Source organism: Ambystoma mexicanum, chromosome 6q (assembly GCF_040938575.1).
Source record: "Ambystoma mexicanum isolate Mex_15411 chromosome 6q, UKY_AmexF1_1, whole genome shotgun sequence".
In the NCBI taxonomy this organism is placed as follows: Eukaryota; Metazoa; Chordata; class Amphibia; order Caudata; family Ambystomatidae; genus Ambystoma; species Ambystoma mexicanum.
Window position 1 is genome coordinate 469,702,787 of NC_090937.1, and position 22,548 is coordinate 469,725,334.

At 42.0% G+C, this 22,548-nt stretch overlaps 1 protein-coding gene across 1 annotated transcript in view; it reads right to left on the reverse strand.

Moving 5' to 3' along the window:
- Window positions 1-1,456: 1,456 nt before the first annotated feature.
- The window catches only part of CXXC4 (CXXC finger protein 4), an 87,799-nt gene continuing 66,707 nt past the window's right edge, over window positions 1,457-22,548 (reverse strand). The window contains exon 3 of the mRNA XM_069630966.1: window positions 1,457-13,265. Coding sequence (XP_069487067.1) covers window positions 13,221-13,265 — 45 coding nt within the window. The 3' untranslated portion in view covers window positions 1,457-13,220. The remainder of the gene's footprint in view (window positions 13,266-22,548) is intronic.

The following is a 22,548-nucleotide window of genomic DNA, read 5'->3' on the forward strand; positions in this document are numbered from 1 at the left end:
CTTTTTCACCACTTTACAAAATAGTAAAAATCAGGAGGCATTTGCTGTGCTTTGTAAAGCGCATCATATATTCAGAAACTGGATGCACTTAAAAATGTGCCGAAAACAAACATATTTCCCAGCGCCTGCTTGGAACAGATGCAGGGGCGCGCACAATGTATGATGACAGGGTCATAATGTCATGTGTTACAGCAGTGGCATGAAACGCTGCTGTCCCACTTGCATTTCTATAACCGATTTTTTTCTTTATTTCACAATGATGGGCGCTTTAAGGGCATGCTACCTTGTGAACAATTTTGTAGTTTTCATGTTTTTTAGTACATTTGTCCTGCATTCTCAAATAAAGCTGCGTTTTTATTTTTTATTTGTGTACAACATGCAGTACAGGGCAGCAAATCCAGACACATTGCCACATGTCATGGTGCCATGAATTGATAGTGCTGCACTGGGGTATGAAGATTTTTCCCTCCTTTTTGAGGAGTAGGGCATGGAATGGGGGTGCCAAAGTGTGTTTCTCCCAGGGCGCTGCCAGAGCGAAGGCCGCTCCTACTGGGACTAACGAATGAGTGGCGTGCTCACGAATTGTGCGCAGCCTCAGACAGCGGGGCCAGCCTGCACTCCGCACTTTCATATCCGGCGGAAGCGACGACTCGGCCCTGCATCCTTCGGAGGTCGATACATTTCAACCAATCCGTGGCAATAAGCTGTGGCCGAAATTGAATGCAAGACTTGTACGGCTTCATTGATCGATACCTGTATGTTTGGAGGAAACCTACCTACCCATTAAACATGAGGAGTGCAATACAACTCACACGCTTTTGGCGGGTGTCACCCGCCTTGTAAAAGGCTGACTCACCCGCCAAGCCTCCAGCACTCCCATTCATTTCAATGGGCGTCTCACCCGCCAAAAACAAAATCGGGTGATTTCACCCGCCTTTGCAACACAAATGGTTGAGAGCTATGAAAACGTGTTGGGAAAACAACCCCCCTGCTCTGATGAGGATGCACAGGCCCAATGTGTAGCAGGTTTCTGCTTCCCAGAATGCAATGTTGTGCAGTCATGCTTTGTAATTAATTCTATGACAAGCCTGGAGGCGAGCATTGCATGCGCTGCAATATTTAGATGGTGGTTCCATCGAAAATGATACATTATACATACCTGTTTTTCCCCTCAAAAAACGCGTGCTGGTATCTGAAATCTCTTGTGTCCTTATGCGTAGCTGCCACTGCAACACTCGAAGAAGTCATAGGAGGGAGTATAGGACACAAGGTGATTTTGCCAAATGCACATTGCCAGTGTGTCGACTGCCCGTTAAAACACAACAGCGTCGGTTCACGTAGCTAAAGGGATTCTGGCAAGTGCCAACAACACCCTACTCATTCTAACTTTCACGTTAGTTATAATTCATTTTATTGCTATAGATCAAAAAAACAACATTTTTATGAAACGTAAAGATCTTTTGAATACTAAAATCCTTTATTCAACAAACACATAAATGTCACAAAAACAACTTTACTGGGCAACTTTAATGTGTTTTTTTTTACAATTTTGTACATGCCCTGATACGTGATTTTCTTCATAAATACAATGTTTTTCAAAACGGATTTTTTTTTCATAATTTTACAAGCATACATACACCTTACACAAATATCTATTAGAAAATATAATAGATAACTGCACGAATCAGAAAAAATAGAACATTGTGCCAGGAATACATTTTGGGTCATGTAATGTTTCTGTAAAGTCTTTCAGTCCCCTGCAATGGTGGTAATGTAATCCCCGCCTAAGATACAGTGGGAGCTGTCTATTAGTCGCTGGGAACAGAGCACAGCTCAGTGTGAAACTGGCAAATTTAATAAAAAACAAAAATCTGGATTATTTAGCTGCTACACGAGAGCCGGCTCTTTGATATCACTGTGCATCGAGCCATGATCAAAGACCCACTACTGTTTTTATGATGGATGTACTCGGCCCTATGTTCATTTAACAGGTTTCGCTCCTATTATTCCACTATCACCCAGTGAGAAGACTGTCTATGTTTTTACATTAATTGCTACAAGGTTGCATGCCAGGGGGTTGGACCAAGAGTCATGTTGTTATGCTGAAAGGGTATTTAACTTCAAGTGTACAGACGGGTGCAGGTTTGTGTCCATCTTCTTAAGCAGTGAGTCTGGCGTGCAGTACAAGTGCCTGCCCACCACCTTATTGACAGTTCTTGCACCCTGTCTGGTTTGGATTAAAAACATTAAAGGAACAATTTAGTGAAAAAGATACATTTCACCTCCCGTTGGCTGTACCTGCAACATCAACAACAACAAGACTTCCAGACTTTGCTTTTGTCTGGTTGGGTAGTGTGGCGTAATCTGACGCCATTCATTAGATATCCCTTTAAGAGAAGGTTAGACGAAGAGTGTATATTTCAGAAACATTCAAAATGGCTTAAACGTTTTGAGGGTTATATGTATAATCACTGGATAAAACATCGAGGGTGACTCGATATATTGTTTAAAGGCACTAAACACCCTCCCCAACATATTTTAGGACTGGTACAATCATATAAACAAACTCCCTCCTAGAATATTTGGCGACAGCGTTGGATAATGCCTTTAAAGAAATATCGAGTCACCCTCAATGTTATTTCCAGCAATGATATCACTGGATAACGTTTTGAGTTTTAAGCCTGCAAGCATTTCAGTGTTACACTTGGTGGATGGTGAAGCATGTGAAAAGCGTCCACCTGAGTACAACAGGCAGTGCATATTCTTTGTTATGAAGGAAATGGAAACTATCTGGTATCATAAATAGACAGAACAAACTAATTTCCAGAACCTACAGGTGCTTAACTGTTGGGAATTTGACATGTAAAATAGGACAATTGGAATACACACAGACCTAACAATTCTGAAAGAAAAGTACATGAAGAAATACATGCAGCATTAGGGGGCTGCAGGAAACGTATCTGGGAGATCTCAGCACAAGGTATAGACTGAACTGAATGCCATGTCCACCTCTGTGGGAGGCGTCACTCCGTGGCAATGGGCACACCAAGCATGCCAACTGCTGTGCAAACAAGGCTTTGCTTGGTTTTCATGCCTGGCACTCCTTATTCCCTGGTCCAGTGGTAGGTAACAGACGGCCTGGTAAACAGTCGTAAAGTCTTTGTGCTCGCGTTCTCGCTAATGGTGCATTCCTTGTGCGAGTAGTCCTTCAGCCGATCACTCTACAGGTATTTCTTCAGTCTAACATGTCTTAATGCACAAGCCCATCCTAATTTAATATGAGTACCACTGCATGCCCATTGAAATTGTCCAACCCTATTGTGTGATGGTAGCTAAAATTAAAAACCTCAACTAATACGCAAAGGGCTCCTGTGAGGAGATGTTGACCCTCATTTTCAACTTGTGCTATCTTACTTCATGGTTGCACCATCTGCGCGAGCTCCCAGCTTTAATTTTACGTTCTTTTTCTGAATGATCTATATTCTATTTATCCCTAGTTAAATTAATTGATACTAGAACCCTGCTGGAAGTAGATGTATATTGTTAGAGGAATTCTAAAAGGTTGTTAAATACCACTTATACATCTGAATCAAAAGTGTCTAGATCGGTGTATTTTGCAAGGAGTCTCATATGTGACTGTTTACTTTATTTCATTGATAACCCGGCTGAAGAATTCCATTATTGATTCATTATTTTGCGGAATTGACAATAAAATATAAAAAACGAGCTACCTAGTTATGTTGTATCCATACATTTGTATCTACGACATACAGATTCATTTGACGAGCGAAAATGTCTGAAAATGAAGCGATCACATTTTTTTAAATTTGCATATTTATTTTTCTTTATAGGCAAATAGACGCTTGTACTTCACCGAGATGGTGAAATATATTTCAATAATTTTCATACTCGTTATGTCACAGTGTTTGCACTTTCATTGTGGTCATGTGATAATGATTTGAAATCACAATGGGTTTTCTCCGTTTTGTTTTTCCATCCTATTAGAAGATGCCTAAAAGTAAGCGGCTGTATTACAGTTCACATTTTGGCTATAATGTTTGATTTGATACGAAGAACCGCTATCATCAGCACTGCAACTCATGCCTATATTTCCCTAGTTGGGTCCTGAGGATGAACAAAACAATCACTTTTTTGTGTTATAGAAACAGCCTGTGTGAATAATAGGCTTGTATTCCAGGTAGACCTTACATACACAGATGTATATACCCACATGTCGTGCAACTGACTATGTACTGGCTTGTTAGTCGATGATATAATGTAGGAATATATAGCCCCACAGTGTTCCAGCAATAAATCAATGCATCAAGGTGCTGAGAAAAATTAGGCACAGCTGTGTCTTTCACTTCCCCCAATAAGGAGAGCCTCGCCCCCCCCACCCCACGAAAGGTTGCACTTTACTTATAATTTCAACCATTTACAAATAAAAAGAAACATTTATTTTTGTCATGAAAGTGTGCCTCTACCAAACAGACGTCCACAGAAGGATATACTTCTTAGGTTAGTCTAAAGAAGGGGTTTGCAACCTTTGGCTTTCCAGATGTTTTGGACTAGAACTGCCAACGACCTAAGCCAGCAAAGTCAATAATGAAGGACCATGGGTATTGTAGCAGGTTGGAAACCTCTGTATCTAATGAAAGATGTTCATGCAATGCAAAATACAAAAAAGCATGTTTTTCTTTGCCAAAACAGTACCTTGCTTCTGGTTTAGCTGTTCTTTAACACCTAAGACTGCACTTCAATGCTCTCCAATTCACTGATATATATATATATCCTGGAAAATTTACATAGACGACCGAAACAACCTCAATTTGTCAGTTATAATGCACATCTAAATTTAACAATCCCACCCCCAAACGAAGGTCTGTCCACAGATGACGATTGCCTGCAGTAGATGTGTGGGGTGGACTAGGGAGTTGGGAGATGTGGTGCAGTTTCTTAAGTATTGTAGCTGATGTCTTGCAAGACCTTGCAGGAATTTCATTAAGAACTTACCTCCAAGCATTTTCAGTGAATTTGTATGGTTGTGCCGGAGTGTACCTTTACTTTGCTTTATAGACTGTTCCTGGCATCTTATGGTCATAAGTATAGGACAGGCAGCTAAATGTTGATAAAGATATTTTGAAAGGTTTAAATATAAACTACTTAACCTTTTCACTGATTAAAAAAACATAGATTGCAACAAACTGGCAATTCATACCAAATCACGCGATGCCCAATTCTGTGAAATTAGCCGAGCAAGCCAAATAACTCTTTTGGAAAGTTTGATGCAAATGTATCAAGAGTCAAAGATATTGGTAATCTAAAAAGGATTAATAGAATTGAACCTTGGTTGTAATCGTTACTACAGAGCGCTCTATAATGTAAACAGCATCAACCATTTTTACATGGCAGCAGTAGTATCAAAGCTAGGTACTAACGGTGCTAGAATTATGGTCACACATATTCATGGGCTTGTACTGTGTTAGCCAAGGGTTGGAGAGTGTGTTGATCGAAAATAAAAACCAGTGAAAATTAAGCTTTTGAAAAACTTAAAAGCATTACAGCTTAAATAGCCCCCCAGTATAGTTTTTGAAAAGAACGTGCCACACTGGGGTCCACTACCCAAAGGCCTAACGCATGTATGGTTGTGCCTCCTCTCTTTTGGCCTTCTAGAGGAACAAGCCTGATATGTGGATGGTTGCGCCATCACTGATCTTGCAAGGGGACCAGCCTGACATACCGAGTTTCAACTGGACTGCACCGATCATGACCGACATTTCCCATCCCCTCCTGCCTTCCTTGGAGCAGTCCAACAGGGTAAGCTGTGCGTGTTTATTTTCATTTGTCTTTTTTCTTTCCCTTCTATCGAGTTCAACGGACCATTGCCCCGCTCACCACATTGCACCATTCAGACCTTTCAGAAGGCAATGTGTTGGGGGGGTTCGGCATCTAATGCATGCCTCTCTGAGGAAAACTACAAATCAGGTGCACAGACAGGCACAGATAAAGAAAAAAGGAATATCAGGAGGTGCTATTTGTGTTGTAATGTTTTTCAAAAGCTTCATTGCATCTCTGCCTTAGCAAGCGGCGAACAGTACGAAAGCTCACAAAATAAGCCACGTTAAGGTATCAACATGTCGCTTTCTTTTATATCAACACTCTGATCATTAACGAACATAGCTTTAGTTATGCCTCTGATGTTCCCTGGCAATCCACTGTTCCAAATTTTGATGAATGAATATGTAGCACGCTATTTTAATTTGAATAGCCTAAGATTCTTACTCTGTATATTGTAGCCAAGTTATTCTGAAATGTGTGTTTACAGTTTCTGGAAGAGAATTAAACATTTGCTCAATCATTTGGGAACTCACAACTTTGGAGAGGAGATTATTTGGGATTTCTAGGCGCTCTGTATTATTGGAAACAGTTCCCTTTGAATAGAAAATAGCGAATTATCAGGAGCACTTGGGTTGGTGCTGCAGACTGTCAGCATTGTGTGACAGTAAACATGAAATAGGTTGCTCTGCTAAGAATGGGCGGGCATTTGGCCTACTTGACTAATATTTTGAATGACAAATGTTTTGTAGACCTACAATGTGCAACATTTCGTGGGGTTGGATATCTGTACATATGAGCACGACAGGAGCTAGCTCTTCTTACTTCCTGCCGCAATCCATTGGGTATAGTGCTAAGTAGACCTAAAAAAGGGAAAACCGACGTGCAATACATTCAATACAGCGACCACTCTGCAGCAGTATTGTTATATATATTGAGTGGTTAAAATGTAAATCTGTATGTAAATCAAAGGTTAAACTACAAGCTTGATTCAAGGAAACGCCAACGGAAACGGTTTTATAGTTATATGGGTAATGTATGACCAGTAGTTCCATTGGGCAATGAAACACAGCTTTCTACCTTAATCAGTAACAGAAGACATCTTAGCATGAATTGGCAATGCCAACAGTTTTGGCCTTTGTGAATGCATGGGGAAAGCATCTGGCGTGGTATTAACTGAATATTGATGATAGGGAGCTGCAAAATGATGCCAGTACCTGGGCATAGTATAACAGTGCCTGGCAAATGCCTAATATTTACACACAAGCCAAAACGGTTGGCGTTGCCAATGCTTGTTTTTAACAGGCTTTAGTGAAAGACACGCACAGTGCTTATAAATCGAGTGACTGAAAGCAGAGTTGGTCAAACATTTTTGTCACACTACTATGAACATTGACGGCTCCAAACTAATCCGAGGCAGGAACTGGGTGGATTAACATGGCCATGGGCCGTCCATCGGTGGGTATAAAACTGAACAACACCCACAAGGTTTGTATCCCTGCTCGTATGCCATTTCTGGAATCGCACATTTTACCTCACAGACATTGAAACGGCCTCATTTCTCAGCTGGGGCACGCCCCTTACTCAAAAGGTAAATGTAGATGTGTTATGACGCATTGGACCTGCGCTAAAATATATAGATAACACCGTGCTGCCATTACACATATTGCACGTAGCAAACATATGTCTTTAAGGTCTACTGCAAAGTACTTTATATTTTTACATTTCAAATGGTAAAATACACATAAAATCCCCTGGACCTCAGTGTTTTTCAGGCAGATGAAATAACAAAGATAATTCACCAATATTTGCATATGCAAATGTAATTGAGGGCAAGTCCATATTCCTTCTGCTTTTACCATAAACTAGAGAAAGAACCTCAATTACCTCAACTGTCTATCTTTTCTATCTGCATTCCTTCCGATTAACATATATCTGCAATTGGTTCTTGGATATTTCCTATTTTTATTGAAAGTTATGTATTTGTTTTTAATCAAACTGTTTTTAAGCATAATTATTTTATTTTATTTAGTGTGTCTTCCTTTTTTATAATCATGTTTGTCATGCTGTTCCAGTTCCAAAATTTCCAAAATGGAGCCTGTACCTTGATGTCATTTAGCGAAGGTATGGAGAAAAGAGAGATGGGAAGTGGCATGCTTCCAGTTCAGTGCTAATGTAGCCCAGGGAAATGCCATTTACCTGAAACAATTCTTTTGAAAGGCCTAATATTTTATAGCGCTCCAATTTATACTGCAAAGCTGTGGATGTGGGCAGGTAGAACATTTTTCAAGCGCTTCACTAACACCTTAAAAATGCCAAAAAACAGACAAAAAGACTTGTGCTGTGCTTTGCGTACAAAGAAACAGAAGCGCTACTACATTTATTTCTCTATTTTTGAACTTATTTTTGAACTTATATTTCTTTGAATATTTTTGCTTCATACAAAAAAAAGGAAACTATGGGTTGTACTGTATAACACTTGGCTCTCTTTCGCTCTTTGGGTTCTGCGGACTCAAAAAAGGCAGCGCTGTGTGGAACAAATCCCGACTCGCTAGGGCAGTGCTAATTTATCCTGTTTACACCCATCAACCATGTATGTCTGCATCATATACATATCTGTCATGTATATCACATTAGAGAAAGTAGACACACACGCAAACGCACAAACAGCAGTGTGCATGTTAACTGATCTACTGTGTTGTTCTCCGCACTGCATCTCAAGTGTTGAGGTATTCGTCTTGTCCATTCCACCCCGCAAAAGCCTGTTATTGGTTTTAGACCTCAAGAACAGTCCCAAAACAAGTGCTGAAAGAAGTCCAGCGTGGCTCTTTAGAAGAACGTAGCTGTGAAGACGCTGTACTGCTTCCCCATTGAACGGAAAGGGATGGGGTGACATTCGTGAGCCCCTTCGGATCTGACATGACGACATCAGAAAGCAGACCCTTTAGGCATCTGTGGAGCGACAACTACTGATGTATCATGATGAGTTAAAAACGCACGACAAGAGAAGTCTGTGCACAATAGATACATGGACGGCGATCTAAAACTTCAACATGCACACATCGTATTGAAAATGTTTCCAATTACAAAGAAATGAAGGCCTCAAAATGGTGAACATGAAATGACCGACAGGTTTGTTTAGTGCCAGTTCAGTTAGGCTGCAAAGCACTTTGAGAAAAAAAGAGTAGCGTTTCAAGATTTTTAAGCTCTAAGTGGTAAAAATGTACCTGAAAAACGTGACAATAACTACCACAAGACAGGAAGTGAACAGAGGCTGTCCTACAAACAGGAAGTGAGGAGATGATTGCAAGTTTCCAAGATGCTACATCAAAATGTGTGCATATGCCAAGTATGAGTCTGAAGACTAGGGTTTCAGACTGGCACGTGCACCACCCTCTGTTGGAGTGGATCCAAGGAGAGCGATATACCACTAGGCTAATATTGTGAACATGATGCTCCTTGTCTTGGGGTCCAAAATGCAGCACACAGATAGGGAACAGATGTTTCCCCCTCAGAGACCACCTTGTCCCGGACCAAAGCCAATTAGTCTCATGGGCAGGTTGGGGTGAAGGGAATGGAATTCATTTGGATTTGCTGAAGTTTTGGCTCAACCAAAAGAAGCAAGTGTGTCTATGTAAGAAAACGTTTATATATTAACTAAATACTGGAAGCTCACCAGGGGTAGAAAACAGAAGAATTGATTAAGGCAGTTTTGCACAACTCGGGCCAACAAGCCCACCAACCGGTTAATGTTTTAGGAACATCATTTAATATCAATTATTTCCGACTTGGACACTTTGTATTAGAATGTATCTAACAATATTCATGTTAAATAGCCCTTGAGGGGCTGAGTTGACCATCCATGGCTAAAGGTAAAAAGAATTGACTTGGGCCAAATCAGGCTAATGACTTGTGAGACTGTCACGTGACCAATGGTGAGAATAGAGAGTGAAGATGCACCCAAATGATATCCTTTCAAGCAATGATTCCATATTTAGAGCATTGACACCAGTACAGTTCTGTTCAATCTAGACCAAAGGCGGGCAACCTGCGGCTCTCCAGATGTTTTGCCTTACAACTCACATCAGCCCATGCCAGTAAAGTTAATAGCGAGGGATTATGCAGTCGAAGGCCAACACATATGGAGACCAACATGTTGTCCATTGCTGATCTGGGCATACTCTTGAACAAGGTTTTTGATAACTATGTTTAACTTATTATAAATGCAGTCAGGTCAACTTGAAACTAACTGTAATGACATTGGGATGACAAGGGCAAGAAAAGGGATCACTCTCCCTGCAGAAGATAACGGACAGCCTCACAAACAAGTTAAAAAAAAGACATCGATCAAAATGAATTAGACATTTTCATGTCTGGTCAAAGGCAAGCACATCACACCGTTGCGTACAAACCTTTTATGTCAATCAGTGCCAGCTCATAGTCAGTCCACTAGGGGTACAAATAGATAATTCCAAACTCCGAAGCAAACTAATGAAATGATCATGAGTTAGGCATCCCTGTGCATGAATTCCACGAAAAGAGAAAATACTGCCCACAGATTGATCGTGTACCTACATTTCAATGAATACCATTTCACCGAATAAGACATTTTCTAAATAAAATATCTTCGAATTTGGTTGGGTAAGTGGTTACATTTTAAAACATATATGGGGTGGTGTAAGGGTGTAGGATAACGTAGGCGGAAGGGTGGGCGGGCGTCTCCCCTGCATAATAAAAAAAAATGTGAAGAAAAAGAAATTCAAAGATTTCACATTTAGGTGAAGTGGATTCGGTGAAATCACATAAATCCCAGATCGATCACTATCTGTCCATTTCCTTAAAACCGATTTCTCTTATGTGTACACATGAATTTGTATTGCTGATTGATAAAAAATATACACATTTCAAAAAGTTATATTTCAAATGCACATTAATTAAAAGTGTTATGTTAGTTTACTGGGATTTGTGCCACACCATGTTGCCATTTGCATGGCCAAGCAAGACAAAAGAAGTGACGGCTGGAAGGTTTAGAATTCATCTTAATCTCTGGTATTGATGTGGGCAACCCTCCAGACCATCGTTCTTCACCTGCCAATCCATTACAAAAGAGGAAAGACCATATGCAAATCAGGCTTTGTGCCACCCCAAAAGGACTAATCCAGCTCGAACGGCTTGGTCACATCCCTTCTGCACAAGACCACAAGCATCCCCAGACATGGCCGGCAGGCAATGCGGTAGCTCTGCAAGAAAGGTGTGTTGGTAAGGTTATTGGGGAGAGAGGTAAAATGTGCGATAGATGTGATGGTGCGTTAACACATGAAGAACAAAAATACCCCAACCTCTGCATGTGGGTCAGCCGCTAAGCGTTCTGTGTCGAGAACATCTAGGCATTTGTGTCTGCTGTATTGTGTAACCATGGTGCTAAGATGCAGCGGTCAAGCCTGTGAAATTTAATGTAAGTTGGTTGAAGAGGTGCAGTGTTCTGAAGTTTGAGGTTCTTTGGGAGAGGTGTTAATTTGCCATGTGTGGGTGGCACAATTGGTATGTGTATTGTGGGCCACAACATAGATTTTCAGGGGTGTTAGTGTGGGGAGCAGTCAGAGACATCAATGGATAGCTGGTAAGGGGCTGCAGACAATCTTGAAGCCACATACACAAAATTATATCATGGCATAGCAAGGCGTAGAAAAGATATGACAGACATAACAAAACATTACAAGTTAATGTAATGCATGAAAAAGGGCTAAAAAGGCAAAACAACTTGCTGTCCTCCACACTCTCATTTCACTTTCTCACTCTGCAACTGTCAAAGCCTCTCGCCATTGGGGTTTTACAAATGGATACAGTGTGCAACAAGCATGTGAGAATTGGGAAATGAGGAGAGAGGGAATCTGGAGACTCCATTCATCACCATAAAGGAAGTGATAAGGGGGTTCATAGTCATTGCATCGACTGCCAAACCATTGAATGCCATACCATTGAAAAAAAAGCATCGACAAAAAAAGCATTGAATGCATTTTATTTTTACTTTTAATGGGGGGTTCCCCCCAAACCTCCTTTTTTAACCTTTAAAACCCAAAATAATTAAACTAAACCCTTTACCATTGAAAAAAATGCATTCAATACTTTTTTTGTCGATTCATTTTTTTCAATGGTATGGCATTCGACGGTTTGGCAGTCGATGCATTGACCAGATACCGATAAGAGTTATGAGACGGATGAAAGATCGGATGAGAGAAAAGGTTGTCTGAGATATGACAACCCGGGGCACCCATTTCAACTTTGCAGCTTTGTTTTTATGCTGGTGGTGTCTCTAACCTTACTCTAACTTGCTCAGGTGCTCTGCTCAGTGGCTTGTTGGGACTTTTACCCCTGGAGCAGCAAACAGCATTTGTCAGGCGTTCTTCAGGTGGTTAAGACAGGGCGCAGAATAACTGGTAGTTTCAAGCAGAAGTCTACCCCAGTATCGCAACCAATCCACAAATTCCTCTCCCACAGCCTATACAGCTACGGCCAAAATAGAAATTCCCAGAGGGGCACAAATGTACTCTGTGATTTCAGGCAATTCAATTAGACTCATAACTTTGTGTTAGGACACTACCTCAGATCATTTCTGACGTCCAGAATGTAGTGGGCCGCTGCTCCAAAGGTGGCCTGGTTTATATCAGCATCAAGTAAAGGGATGGCACACGACATCAAAAATATCCCTTTTGCAGAAACGTATTTTTCATTGTAAAACCCTCCATCATCACTCTACGCAGCCCTATATTGGCAGATGGTTGTTAAAACAGTGATGTAGATGTTCTTCTGCTAGTGAAAAATTAGCAAAGTAATGATATTTAAAACTTAAAACGTATTGCTCCAGAATAATGTGGAACCACACTGTGATAGAAATGGAACTTAAAAAAAAAAATGTATCCAGAAAACTGTTAATCGCCACAGATGCCCAGACATGATTGTCTCCCTGTGTCTAAATGCAAAAAATACAAGCTGATATCTGTACATTTTACAGTACTTAAACATCGATTCCCAAAAAACAAGTCTAGATATGTTATTTTTCAAAGTTAAATGTTTTTTTTTTACAATAGGGGGTTTACCCAAACTTTTTTACAGCCATTTTGTAAGTAGAACACAACTTCACTAATATAGCTAAATTACATTAAAGAAAAGGGTTCCGTCAATCTAGAAGAAGGCTGCTGGCCAATTCATCAGACACTCCTAGATATGTTGAGATTTTATCGTCATTATTTTTTGGACACACCCCATACACAGATCAAAAATAATGTCTGAGCATTTTCTTCAGTGGTGGGCCAAGCAGTTCCTAAAGCAAAGACTTTTGCTTGCCAGTCACTTCAGACTGCTTTGAAAATAAGATCTATTACTGCTTAAAAGAACCATCGGAAAGCTTCGGCGTTGGGAACTGGTGTCCTCTACAAAAAAAAAGCAAGAAAAATTGTTAAGCTTTCTTTCTTGGCATTTAAAAGGTCCCATTTTCACAGTCAATGTATGAAATATTTTAATGTATATATCAAAATTGCGTAAAGATCAGCACTTCACTAAAAGCAGGAAATTCACGTATGTGTGCTGAAAAACTTATACGGACAATTGCCTTCGCAATCACCTCTAGTTCAAGCATGCAAACACATACAAAAATGAATATTACAAAAAAGAATTATGGGGGGCAAAATGAAATGTGGAATGAGCACGGACACTGGGTTGGGCAATGCCTTTTTATCTTTGTGCTTTTTCCTAAGCAAATTGAAGAATCATTCTATAAACCAGAGTACAAAACTAACTTGTGATCAAACAAGTTCCAAAGGTTTACCTAGCGTGGTATGTTATATGCCCTGTGGTTGACCAATATGGCTGCCAAAACCACACACACTATTAAGAAATGACAGAATCCGCAATATACAGGGCACTATGTGTGTGGGAGCGGCACCCCTCCTAGACTGTGAAACTTGGTCTGGAGCTGAGCACTGCTGGGACTCTCTCCCTACCCCATGAATAAGCTCCTAACATGTTTCCTGTGTGTGCATCAGAAGTCTGGAAGTGAGCTGCAGGAGTCTCCCACCAGCTGAGAATTGCAGGGACTATCCAGATCCCCAATAATAAACTCCTGACCCAATTGTTTATTTGAACGAATCAGGAGACGGACACTAGTTGAGAATTACAGACCAAACAACCGATTTACAAGCTGTCAGAATGCATTTTGGCAAATGAGAGGGTGTCTTCTGCTCAAGCAGGGCCATCAGAGGCATAGACCTGAAAGTTGAGGCTTCCCAAATTTCTATTTATGGTTCATGGTTACAGATGTTTTACTGTTAGGGTGAGTGTTGTGACAAATTAAATGAGCACCAGGCCCAGTGTGCATGACATGCTCAGAAGGGTTGCACGCTTGAATCACCATCACAGACATATTTGTCAAATATACAAATCTGTGTTCCTTTTTATGTTCCCAAAATGCTCTTTGATTTTGTGCACAGCCACCAGGAACCCACGTTGGTGGTACTTGTCCCCCCCCACCTTTCTCATAGGTGATTAATTTACAAAATACGAGTAATTTAGTCAATGATTGTATACATACTGATTGATAACGTGATTTATTTACTGACACCAATTTATTTACAAACCAAATCAGAGAAATGTATTTACAATATGCAGACTGAATGTGAACAAGACCACCTTTTTGATTTATCATCTCTCTTAAAGCACTGATATACAACAGATTAGCTTATATTTAAGAATCCCATGTTCTAAACTGGTAGATTTTGCAGACATTAAGTACCATTTATTAAGAAAGGTGTGGACTCGCTAACATCTGCACACAGTGGGGTCACGTTAAGAAGAGAAAGAGGAGAAGGCATTTAAAAGCACTAAAATCAGTGTTTCATACAGATCCCCATCTGTTTTGTGTCCAAGCATGAAAGAAAACAAATATGTTGTTCTTCACTCAAGTAAAAATAAATGCGCAGTTTAGGATGATGATACATATGGTTGATCAAAACATTCTACGAGTGACGGTAGGCTCCGCCAGTAGATTCTGCTGTTTAATCTCTCAGAGCAACCCTACTCAATGTCCTGATGCTTTTCAAACACTGTATCCTCCCCCACATGGGGGCAATGGCTGCAGTTCAGTTTCGAGACCCCCTATTTTCCTCACTGTACAGAGAGAGAACGAGAGCGGTTCTTACATTTTTGGCTTGTGGACTGAAAACTCTCCATTCCGCACCTCAATGCTGTAAGGTGACCTTATGTGGCGATAGTTTACATCTAGAATGTGGTAGGACATATTTTACTCCTTCTATCCATCCCACTCCCTTGCTTATTGTTACCAACAAAATTCCCCTCAAAAACTCTTGGATTAGGCCACCTTCTGATTTGCCTTCTGTTGCCTTCAGAGATCTGACCCTCTCAAAAGGGGATAGGGGCACCTTTTAACTTTGAGAGGGAGGCCTACTAGAGTTTCCACTAAAGCCAGTCCTGCTCCAGAGGTGGGGTGTGGGAGCTGGGGGGACCACCGTCCTTGTCTATCTCTGCCTGCTTGCATCAAAGGAGTACCCTATTTCCTTACCCAATGCTTGCAGTGTACAATGCTGGCAGTCTCTTTTCTGTCCTGTAGGATATCAATATCCAGCATGCCTAGCGCTGTAGGAACAACTGAGAAGTCTGCCTGGGAGAGAGACATCATAGGGCTGCCATGCTCCAGAAGAACCCATTCACCAGCCCAGCAAATAAAGCATGATCTGCAGACACACCAGCACAGGAAAAAGGATCCCAGCGTTGGTGAGGATGAGGAGTGCACCACTCCACATTGCAGCAATTTCAACAAGCCCAGTGAAACCTGCAAGGGCAATACTTTCAACTGTGATGGGGCTGCAGAGCTGGCACTTTAAACATGCCGGACATACCTCAGACGAACTGGAACAGGCACTGTGATCCGTGGCCCGCCATTGCCTGGAACCTGCGGACCAGTGTACGAGAAGGGAGCAGGGTTTAAGACCTCTTTTTATGTGTTTGAACGCCTGTAGCACCTCCCCCGGGCAGAAGAAAGACGGCGGTTGGCCTAGGTTATCAGGCAAGAGAGAGCCAATGGAGTGGGAAGAAACAGGAAGGTGTGGGCTATTCGGGTGAGGTCAAGGGAGTAGAAGGAGGACTAAGAGAACAGATACAGGAAGGACGGTGCAGAGGAGCGTGAGGAGCACTATTCAAGGAGTGTGCAATGTGCGGTATTAGTTTGTAGGAAGACGTGGTACTTGGGTTTGAGTCTGCTAGGTGTGTGAGTGCGGCTAGTGTAGGAAGGGTAGAGAGTGAATGAGAAGGTGACTGAGGGAGCAAAGGAGGGTGGCTGTGGAAGAAGGCGGGGATGGAGATTAGTAGTGTGGAGAGGGGAGTTTAGTAGTAGCGTGGAGAGAGGACGGGAGTAGTGTAGAGAGATGAGTCTGGCAGTGCTGAGGAGAGGGGAGCGTGGTAGTAGTAATAGTGTGCAGAGGGGAATGGAATATTAGGTGTGCAGAGTAGGGTGAGTAGTGGTATTGAGGAGAATCAAGAGAGAACATTAGAGGGACATAGCAGAAGCATGGGAGACAAAGAGACAGATGAGAGTGGGGGGTGGAAGGGAAGGAGAATAGATGGGAGGGATTGGAAGGATAGAGCATCAGCCCAAGGAGCACAGGAAAGTGAAGTGGAAAGATCAAGTGGGGCCCGCGTGACTGGAGGGCACCTATCTTAACATTAATCTGCATTGGGAACTTAGGTCAGGGAGCAGCCAGATTGTTCTGAGGGAGATAGTTCGAAATGGCATTATCCCTCAGGCAATCACCACCAGCCAGGATCTTTGTCAGTAGGTGTTATTAATCTCTAGTGATCATCCTGGGGTTCAGGGAAGCTTGCGAGGGTACAGCCTGTCCTTGAAGAGATATAGCCCATTTACGATTCTTCAAGTAAAAACCCTTGAAATCTCCTTCGAGAGTTGGTGTTTTCTTGAGGCCATCTGTGACACTTGGAAGGCCCAGAATTATTATTCAGGATTTTACCTGCAGTATTATAAATATACACAACAGGTATTTTGTGCATTCACGTCAACCAGGATTGGCCAGGCACACATCCATACTAATACAAGCATTTAGCCCTACCAAACTCCCTCACTTTGTCTGCAAAATCCTTTGCCGCTTTCCCCTCCCTTACATCACCTTTGCTCATAGTATGGTCCATCCGTGGGGGCACAATATGTCGGTAGCAAGGATGTGGTGCTTTGAAACTGCACCAGTGGTGATATGGCGCAGTGCAAAAGCATAGTACCATAACATAACATGCCAAGGCTCTTTATTGAAACGTCACCTTGCATACATGAATGTAGCCTTCAACAGAAGCAATATCCAGACACCCTTACCTCATGCCACTTTCCTTTGCTCCCCGAAAAACCCCTCTTTGCTCAAAAACTCAGAGCCAACTTCCCATCACTATTATACTCCAACCCCTTGCCCCATTTTCCATTGCAGTCCTGCGCTCTCTTCACGTGCCTGATCTGGAACACCCTCATCTTGGACTTAAGCTCGAACACCTCTCTAGACTCCTTGAACAGTATTCTGAAGAGCAACCTCTTTCTCAAGAAGAATCGACAAAAAGCCTGCACCTTACTCTGCATGAAAGTACAAACTCACCACATTAACTAATTGTTAAGCTTCCCCATGTCTCCGGTGCTCATTGGGCCATAACGCAATACGCATTCCCAAGTGGACCCACTATGTAAATATGTGTTGCTTTCTATTGCTTCTGTACATACATATGTATTTATATTGACTCGATCACCTTTCCCTGCCCCAGCAATTAGTCTGATATACCCCCATTTGCATTTACAGTCATTGAGTAATGACTGTTCATACATGCGCACCATTTCTTGTGGAGATTGTTTTCAGTTTGGAAAACAGTATGAGGAATAATAATTACCAGGGATCAGATGCCCTGTAAAGCCTCATTTGATCCTGAGTCAGATGGCACGAGTCTAGCTTGCCTGCTTGTTTACAGCAGGGACGCATACGCTTGTGGGTGCTGGCTGCATTCTGTGGGGGCGCATTCTGGAGTCCCAGCTGGGGCATCCAACTGCTGATGGGATTACAGCGGGTTTCTGGATTTCGGTTCTGCTTGCACGGAGTCATTATCCTGAGTGACAGGAGAGACAGGTTCCCTCCGGAAGGGGGAGGGGAAAGCGCGCGCAGGCAAGGAATGGAATTCGAGATGGCCGCCATTGTTCGATACATCCTTCGCTGCGTTTCCAGGTGCAAACCCCTGGCAAACGGCGCCATTGTTCCCGTGAGATGCTCAAACATAAACCCCGCAGGCCCAGCTTCCCGAGCAGTTAATGCTGTAAAGCGTGGCCGCTGGAGAGAAGAGAAGCTTACTGGAAATCTCCTGCAAACGCAGACGACTCGCGGTATAAAAAATAAACACATTTCCATGAACGCGTGGAAAGCATCAAATATTCAGAATTGATTATATATTTATGGCATTCCAACGAAGGCCATTTGTTCTTACATTAAAGGAAACTGGGCTATAGAAAAGTCTTACATTCAACCACTGATAAACAATGGGCAAGGAGCACGGCATTTCCCTTCGAATTGCTAGGCTCATAGGGCACAGCTTCTGAAAAGAAAACATGACCACAACATTTCTCTTGGAAAAAGAGGTGGACACAGACCATAAAATGACAAATCATATTCACATGAGCGATCGGCTCTCACACTACAATATCTGCTCTATGGACTGCTCTTAAAGTGAGCGGACAGGCCATTATTGGGCAGAACAACCAGCCTCGTCACTGTCAGGAAGAAAGCCCTTCATGAAGGAATCGTGTATTAATACCGGGGACCAGAATCTAAGTTAAGGACCTGGAATCAAACCCGTGTTGTCTTGCTTCTAAGACACGTGCGTTGCGTTGCCCCTGAGCTATCCTACCGGGCCTTACACTGATGATGTAAGAAAGGAGGTGCTACATGCGGAGCACAATGTTTCATACAGACACACTTTAAACAGGTTACCGGTACAACCACATTTTTTATTGTATGATGTCCATTCCCTTGTCATTTGAAAACAATGCAACTCTGTGCAATTGGTCCAATGTGACAAAATCATGGGAGTCAGAAACAAAGGCACGGAGCAAACACACACAGTGATATCCTCATAACCAGCTATGACGGCCGCTGGCACCTTTCACACCCCCATGTCCCCAAACCTATTCATAAAAGAAAGTGGAGCGTGCAAAGGTTTGCAAGATGCGATTTTGGACCATGACTAGAGCACATGGTTCTCCAGTATTGGCATCCTCAGGAAATGCATTGCACTTGGCTGAAGGGTTCCCTGGCTTCACTTATCAAGAAGCCTCTTTTTGTTTTGAAATTACTACAGGCCCTGTTCACACCCTGCAGAGTGGCAGTGGATATACCACGTGGCTGACCATTTACATTACTTTTGAAGGAGATGATAAAGGCACCTCCTGGTGACCATGTTAGTGGGGCAATGCCTTGCCCGGGAACTATTAAGTCTTCGATTTATGTATACGGAAACTGTGGACTGATTTGCCATGTTGACACTTTCATGGGCAGTGGATGTGTTTTTTTTTAACCCAGGAAGTTGGATGGGCAGTAGACGGGTGGCTGACATTTGAGAAATTCCGATAACAGAACTTGGGACATTCTACAATGCGTTTGCAATCCCTTGCTTCAAACGTGTGTTCTCTACCTGCTCATCCACTAGTCACAATTAGCAGCTCTATACTTTGCTCTATTAACAAAACACATAAGTGCTCTTTAAGCAACCTATGTACAAAGAAATTGCTCAAGTTGTACCCGTCACCAAAAAAACTGAAGATCAATGCGATGAGCTAACATGAAGTGGAAGCCCCAGGTGAGTCAGAAGAACATGATTTCTGATTTTTAGCAGCTTGAGGTCTCATGAATGGCATAACTACCCTATAAAAATCCTGCATAACATTATAAAATGCTGCAGGTTTTCCAATAGGCAGCTACATAAATGCACAAACTCTTCTCATTGATGTAAAGGCTACAATGAAAATCACGTTCGAAGGAAAACTCTGTAAAAAGAAATGTCCCCAAGCCCGAAAGCAGCCACATCACTTCCTAAAATGTTTTTAAAAAAATGAAGGTTGACTCTAAACCCTGTTTACCTACTGCTAGAGGGTTTTCTGGATTCTCACAGAATTTCCATAGATTCCAGGAGAACACGTCAGTGTTCAAATAATGGGCAGCAGACGACAAAATACACAATTCAAGTAGGTTGAATTGTAAAGAATTATCTTTTCCATGTTTGGAGACAAGGCATGCTGTTTAGGAAGAGTTGAAGTATTAAGCGAAAATGGTCAGCGTAGCAAACTAAAGTTGTGTGGTCAGTGTTGACAAATTAGGAGAATGTTGGCCTTCCAAGGCTTCAGTTTCAGGTTAGCCCATATAGTCAGGGGGTGAAAAAACATAGAGATATTTTCTGACTCATTTAATTTAAAAAAGATGTGTTGATTGGCACCTTTGTTGGGACGTTGTACGCAAAGGGTTGTTGTTGTATATCTTCTTCTATAGCAATGAACCAACTGAAAGCGCTCCCCCAAGGAGTCCTATCGGCCAAGGTTTTTAATTAGTGACAATCTGTGGGAGCCCTGGCTGCCTTTAATTAAGAAAGCCAAATTATCTGCTTTATGCCATCTACACATGCTGAGAAATCAAGAAGCTATGTTGGCTGAGCGCCAATGTTTTATAACGGTTGTGCTTCTGATGATGCAGTTCTGAATTTTGAATGTTGCGTTTTTTGAAATAACTGCAATTATTTCACTTGAAGCACTGAAAGGAAACATGTCAGCGCTATCCTCGTAGCCCTAACCTCGCAGGTGGTATCACCTAAGATCATCGAGTTCTCTTTCCAAAAGGGCTTTTGTGCGAACATCTCATATGTTTACTCATAAACCCCATAGGCTATAATCAGTGCCCAGTGTTTCTTTAGGAGGGCAATGTGTACAGGCCACTTATTTCAACAGATTCAACAGTCAGCCAACAGCCCCTTTTTACAGAAAATGTCCTGTTGGGGGTGGGCTGGGATAAGTTCTCTAGCATCCTGAACTCTTCTTGTTGCTTCTGAAAGTATGTCCAGTTATCTCCTCCTGGCTTGTCAGTGCTGTGTGGGGATGATGCAGGCGGTAAGGACACAAAGCATAACTGCATATCCCCATTTTCTAGTAGGTCTACTGTTTCAGGAATGGCAAACATGAGCTTTGTTTATGTTGCAGTCTGCGCTCAAATTTGGGGGTGGGGGGCTCTGTGCAAGAATACTACACTTTCCCTAACAGGAGCCAGTCGTTGAAATTAGAATAAATATGGGTAGATTACCTGACAAATGTGGGTAACCTCTAACTACTGGAAAACCTTTTGTGACTACTTCCGGGATCCACCTCTACATGACAGGCAGCACTCTGAACTCATAGTTTACCTTTCCTAGCATAACGCAATAATAGTTCCTTTGCTCCTTGCAGCATGGATGAGCCAACCATTTAGGAATCCCTTAGACTTTTCTGTGATAATGAACTAGTTGCGAATTCTCATGGCCACGATAAGTAAGTAAATATACAGATGTTCTTGTACGAGATCCTCTGGAGCAGACTACTGGGCTACTATGTAATACACACTTTCTCCACAGCTCCTTTCTACTAGAACTCTCAGTTGATGAAGAAAGAGACCACCCTCTGACTCACGTGTCCTTTTCTAAACATTGGCTCCGTCGCCATATAATTACCCTCTTCCAAGTAAAAATTCTGGTCAGGAAGTATATACAGGGGAGAATTGATTTGTAAAGAGTCAGCACAAGTGGCATTTCTAGATCCATAGATGTAGGCAAACCTGAACATTTTGAGGACGAGTGAGTTGAAATTTTGAGTTTTATTTTAAAAATGAACAATTTGGCTCACGCTCATCGCATGGAATGATGCTATTTTCAGGTGTTATTGGCATCAAGCCAAATCTTGGCCATTGCACTCAGTCCTCCAAAGCATTTAGAGATGGAAATGTCATCTGGAGTATCTCTAGATTTGCTCAGAGTCATCTACCTCCATCTCACCATCACCACCAGGTCACGTACCAACTAGTCGCTGTGTGAAAAAGCTTTGGTAAGGTCCCTGCTGGCAGGTCTGTGCTGGGCTGAGTGCTTCTGGTCGATGCACCATGTCCTCAATATACACAATTACAAAATAATACAAACACAGGACAGTACAACATCTGGAATATGCAGGTCACAAAAATGGGTTGGCCCAGGCGTGTCTTTCCGTATCAACCTACCTAGTAGGGTCACTCAGGCTCCTTGGGTGAATGAGGATTTTCTGAAGACTGGATTCTGGCTGCCCTGAAATTCTGAGTGCTATTCTATCGAATGTGGTTTCGGTACATGGTTCTAGGTAATAGTGCCTTTGCATAGAGGGTTTCGCACATCATGCCCTCAAGATGACCAAAAGCCTTTCAACTGTGCAGTGGATTCAGTGAAATCTTGGAGTTTGTACTCTCTTTCATTTTTTTAAATGTATGGTTCTGAGCAAGTTGTTCCGTGTTTTATTTATTTATTGTGATTCGTTTCATTTATTTGTGATTCGTTTTATTTATTTATTGTGATTTGTAAAGGGCTGCATGCCAATAGGAGGCATCTTTAGTGCAAGAAGGAAAGGAG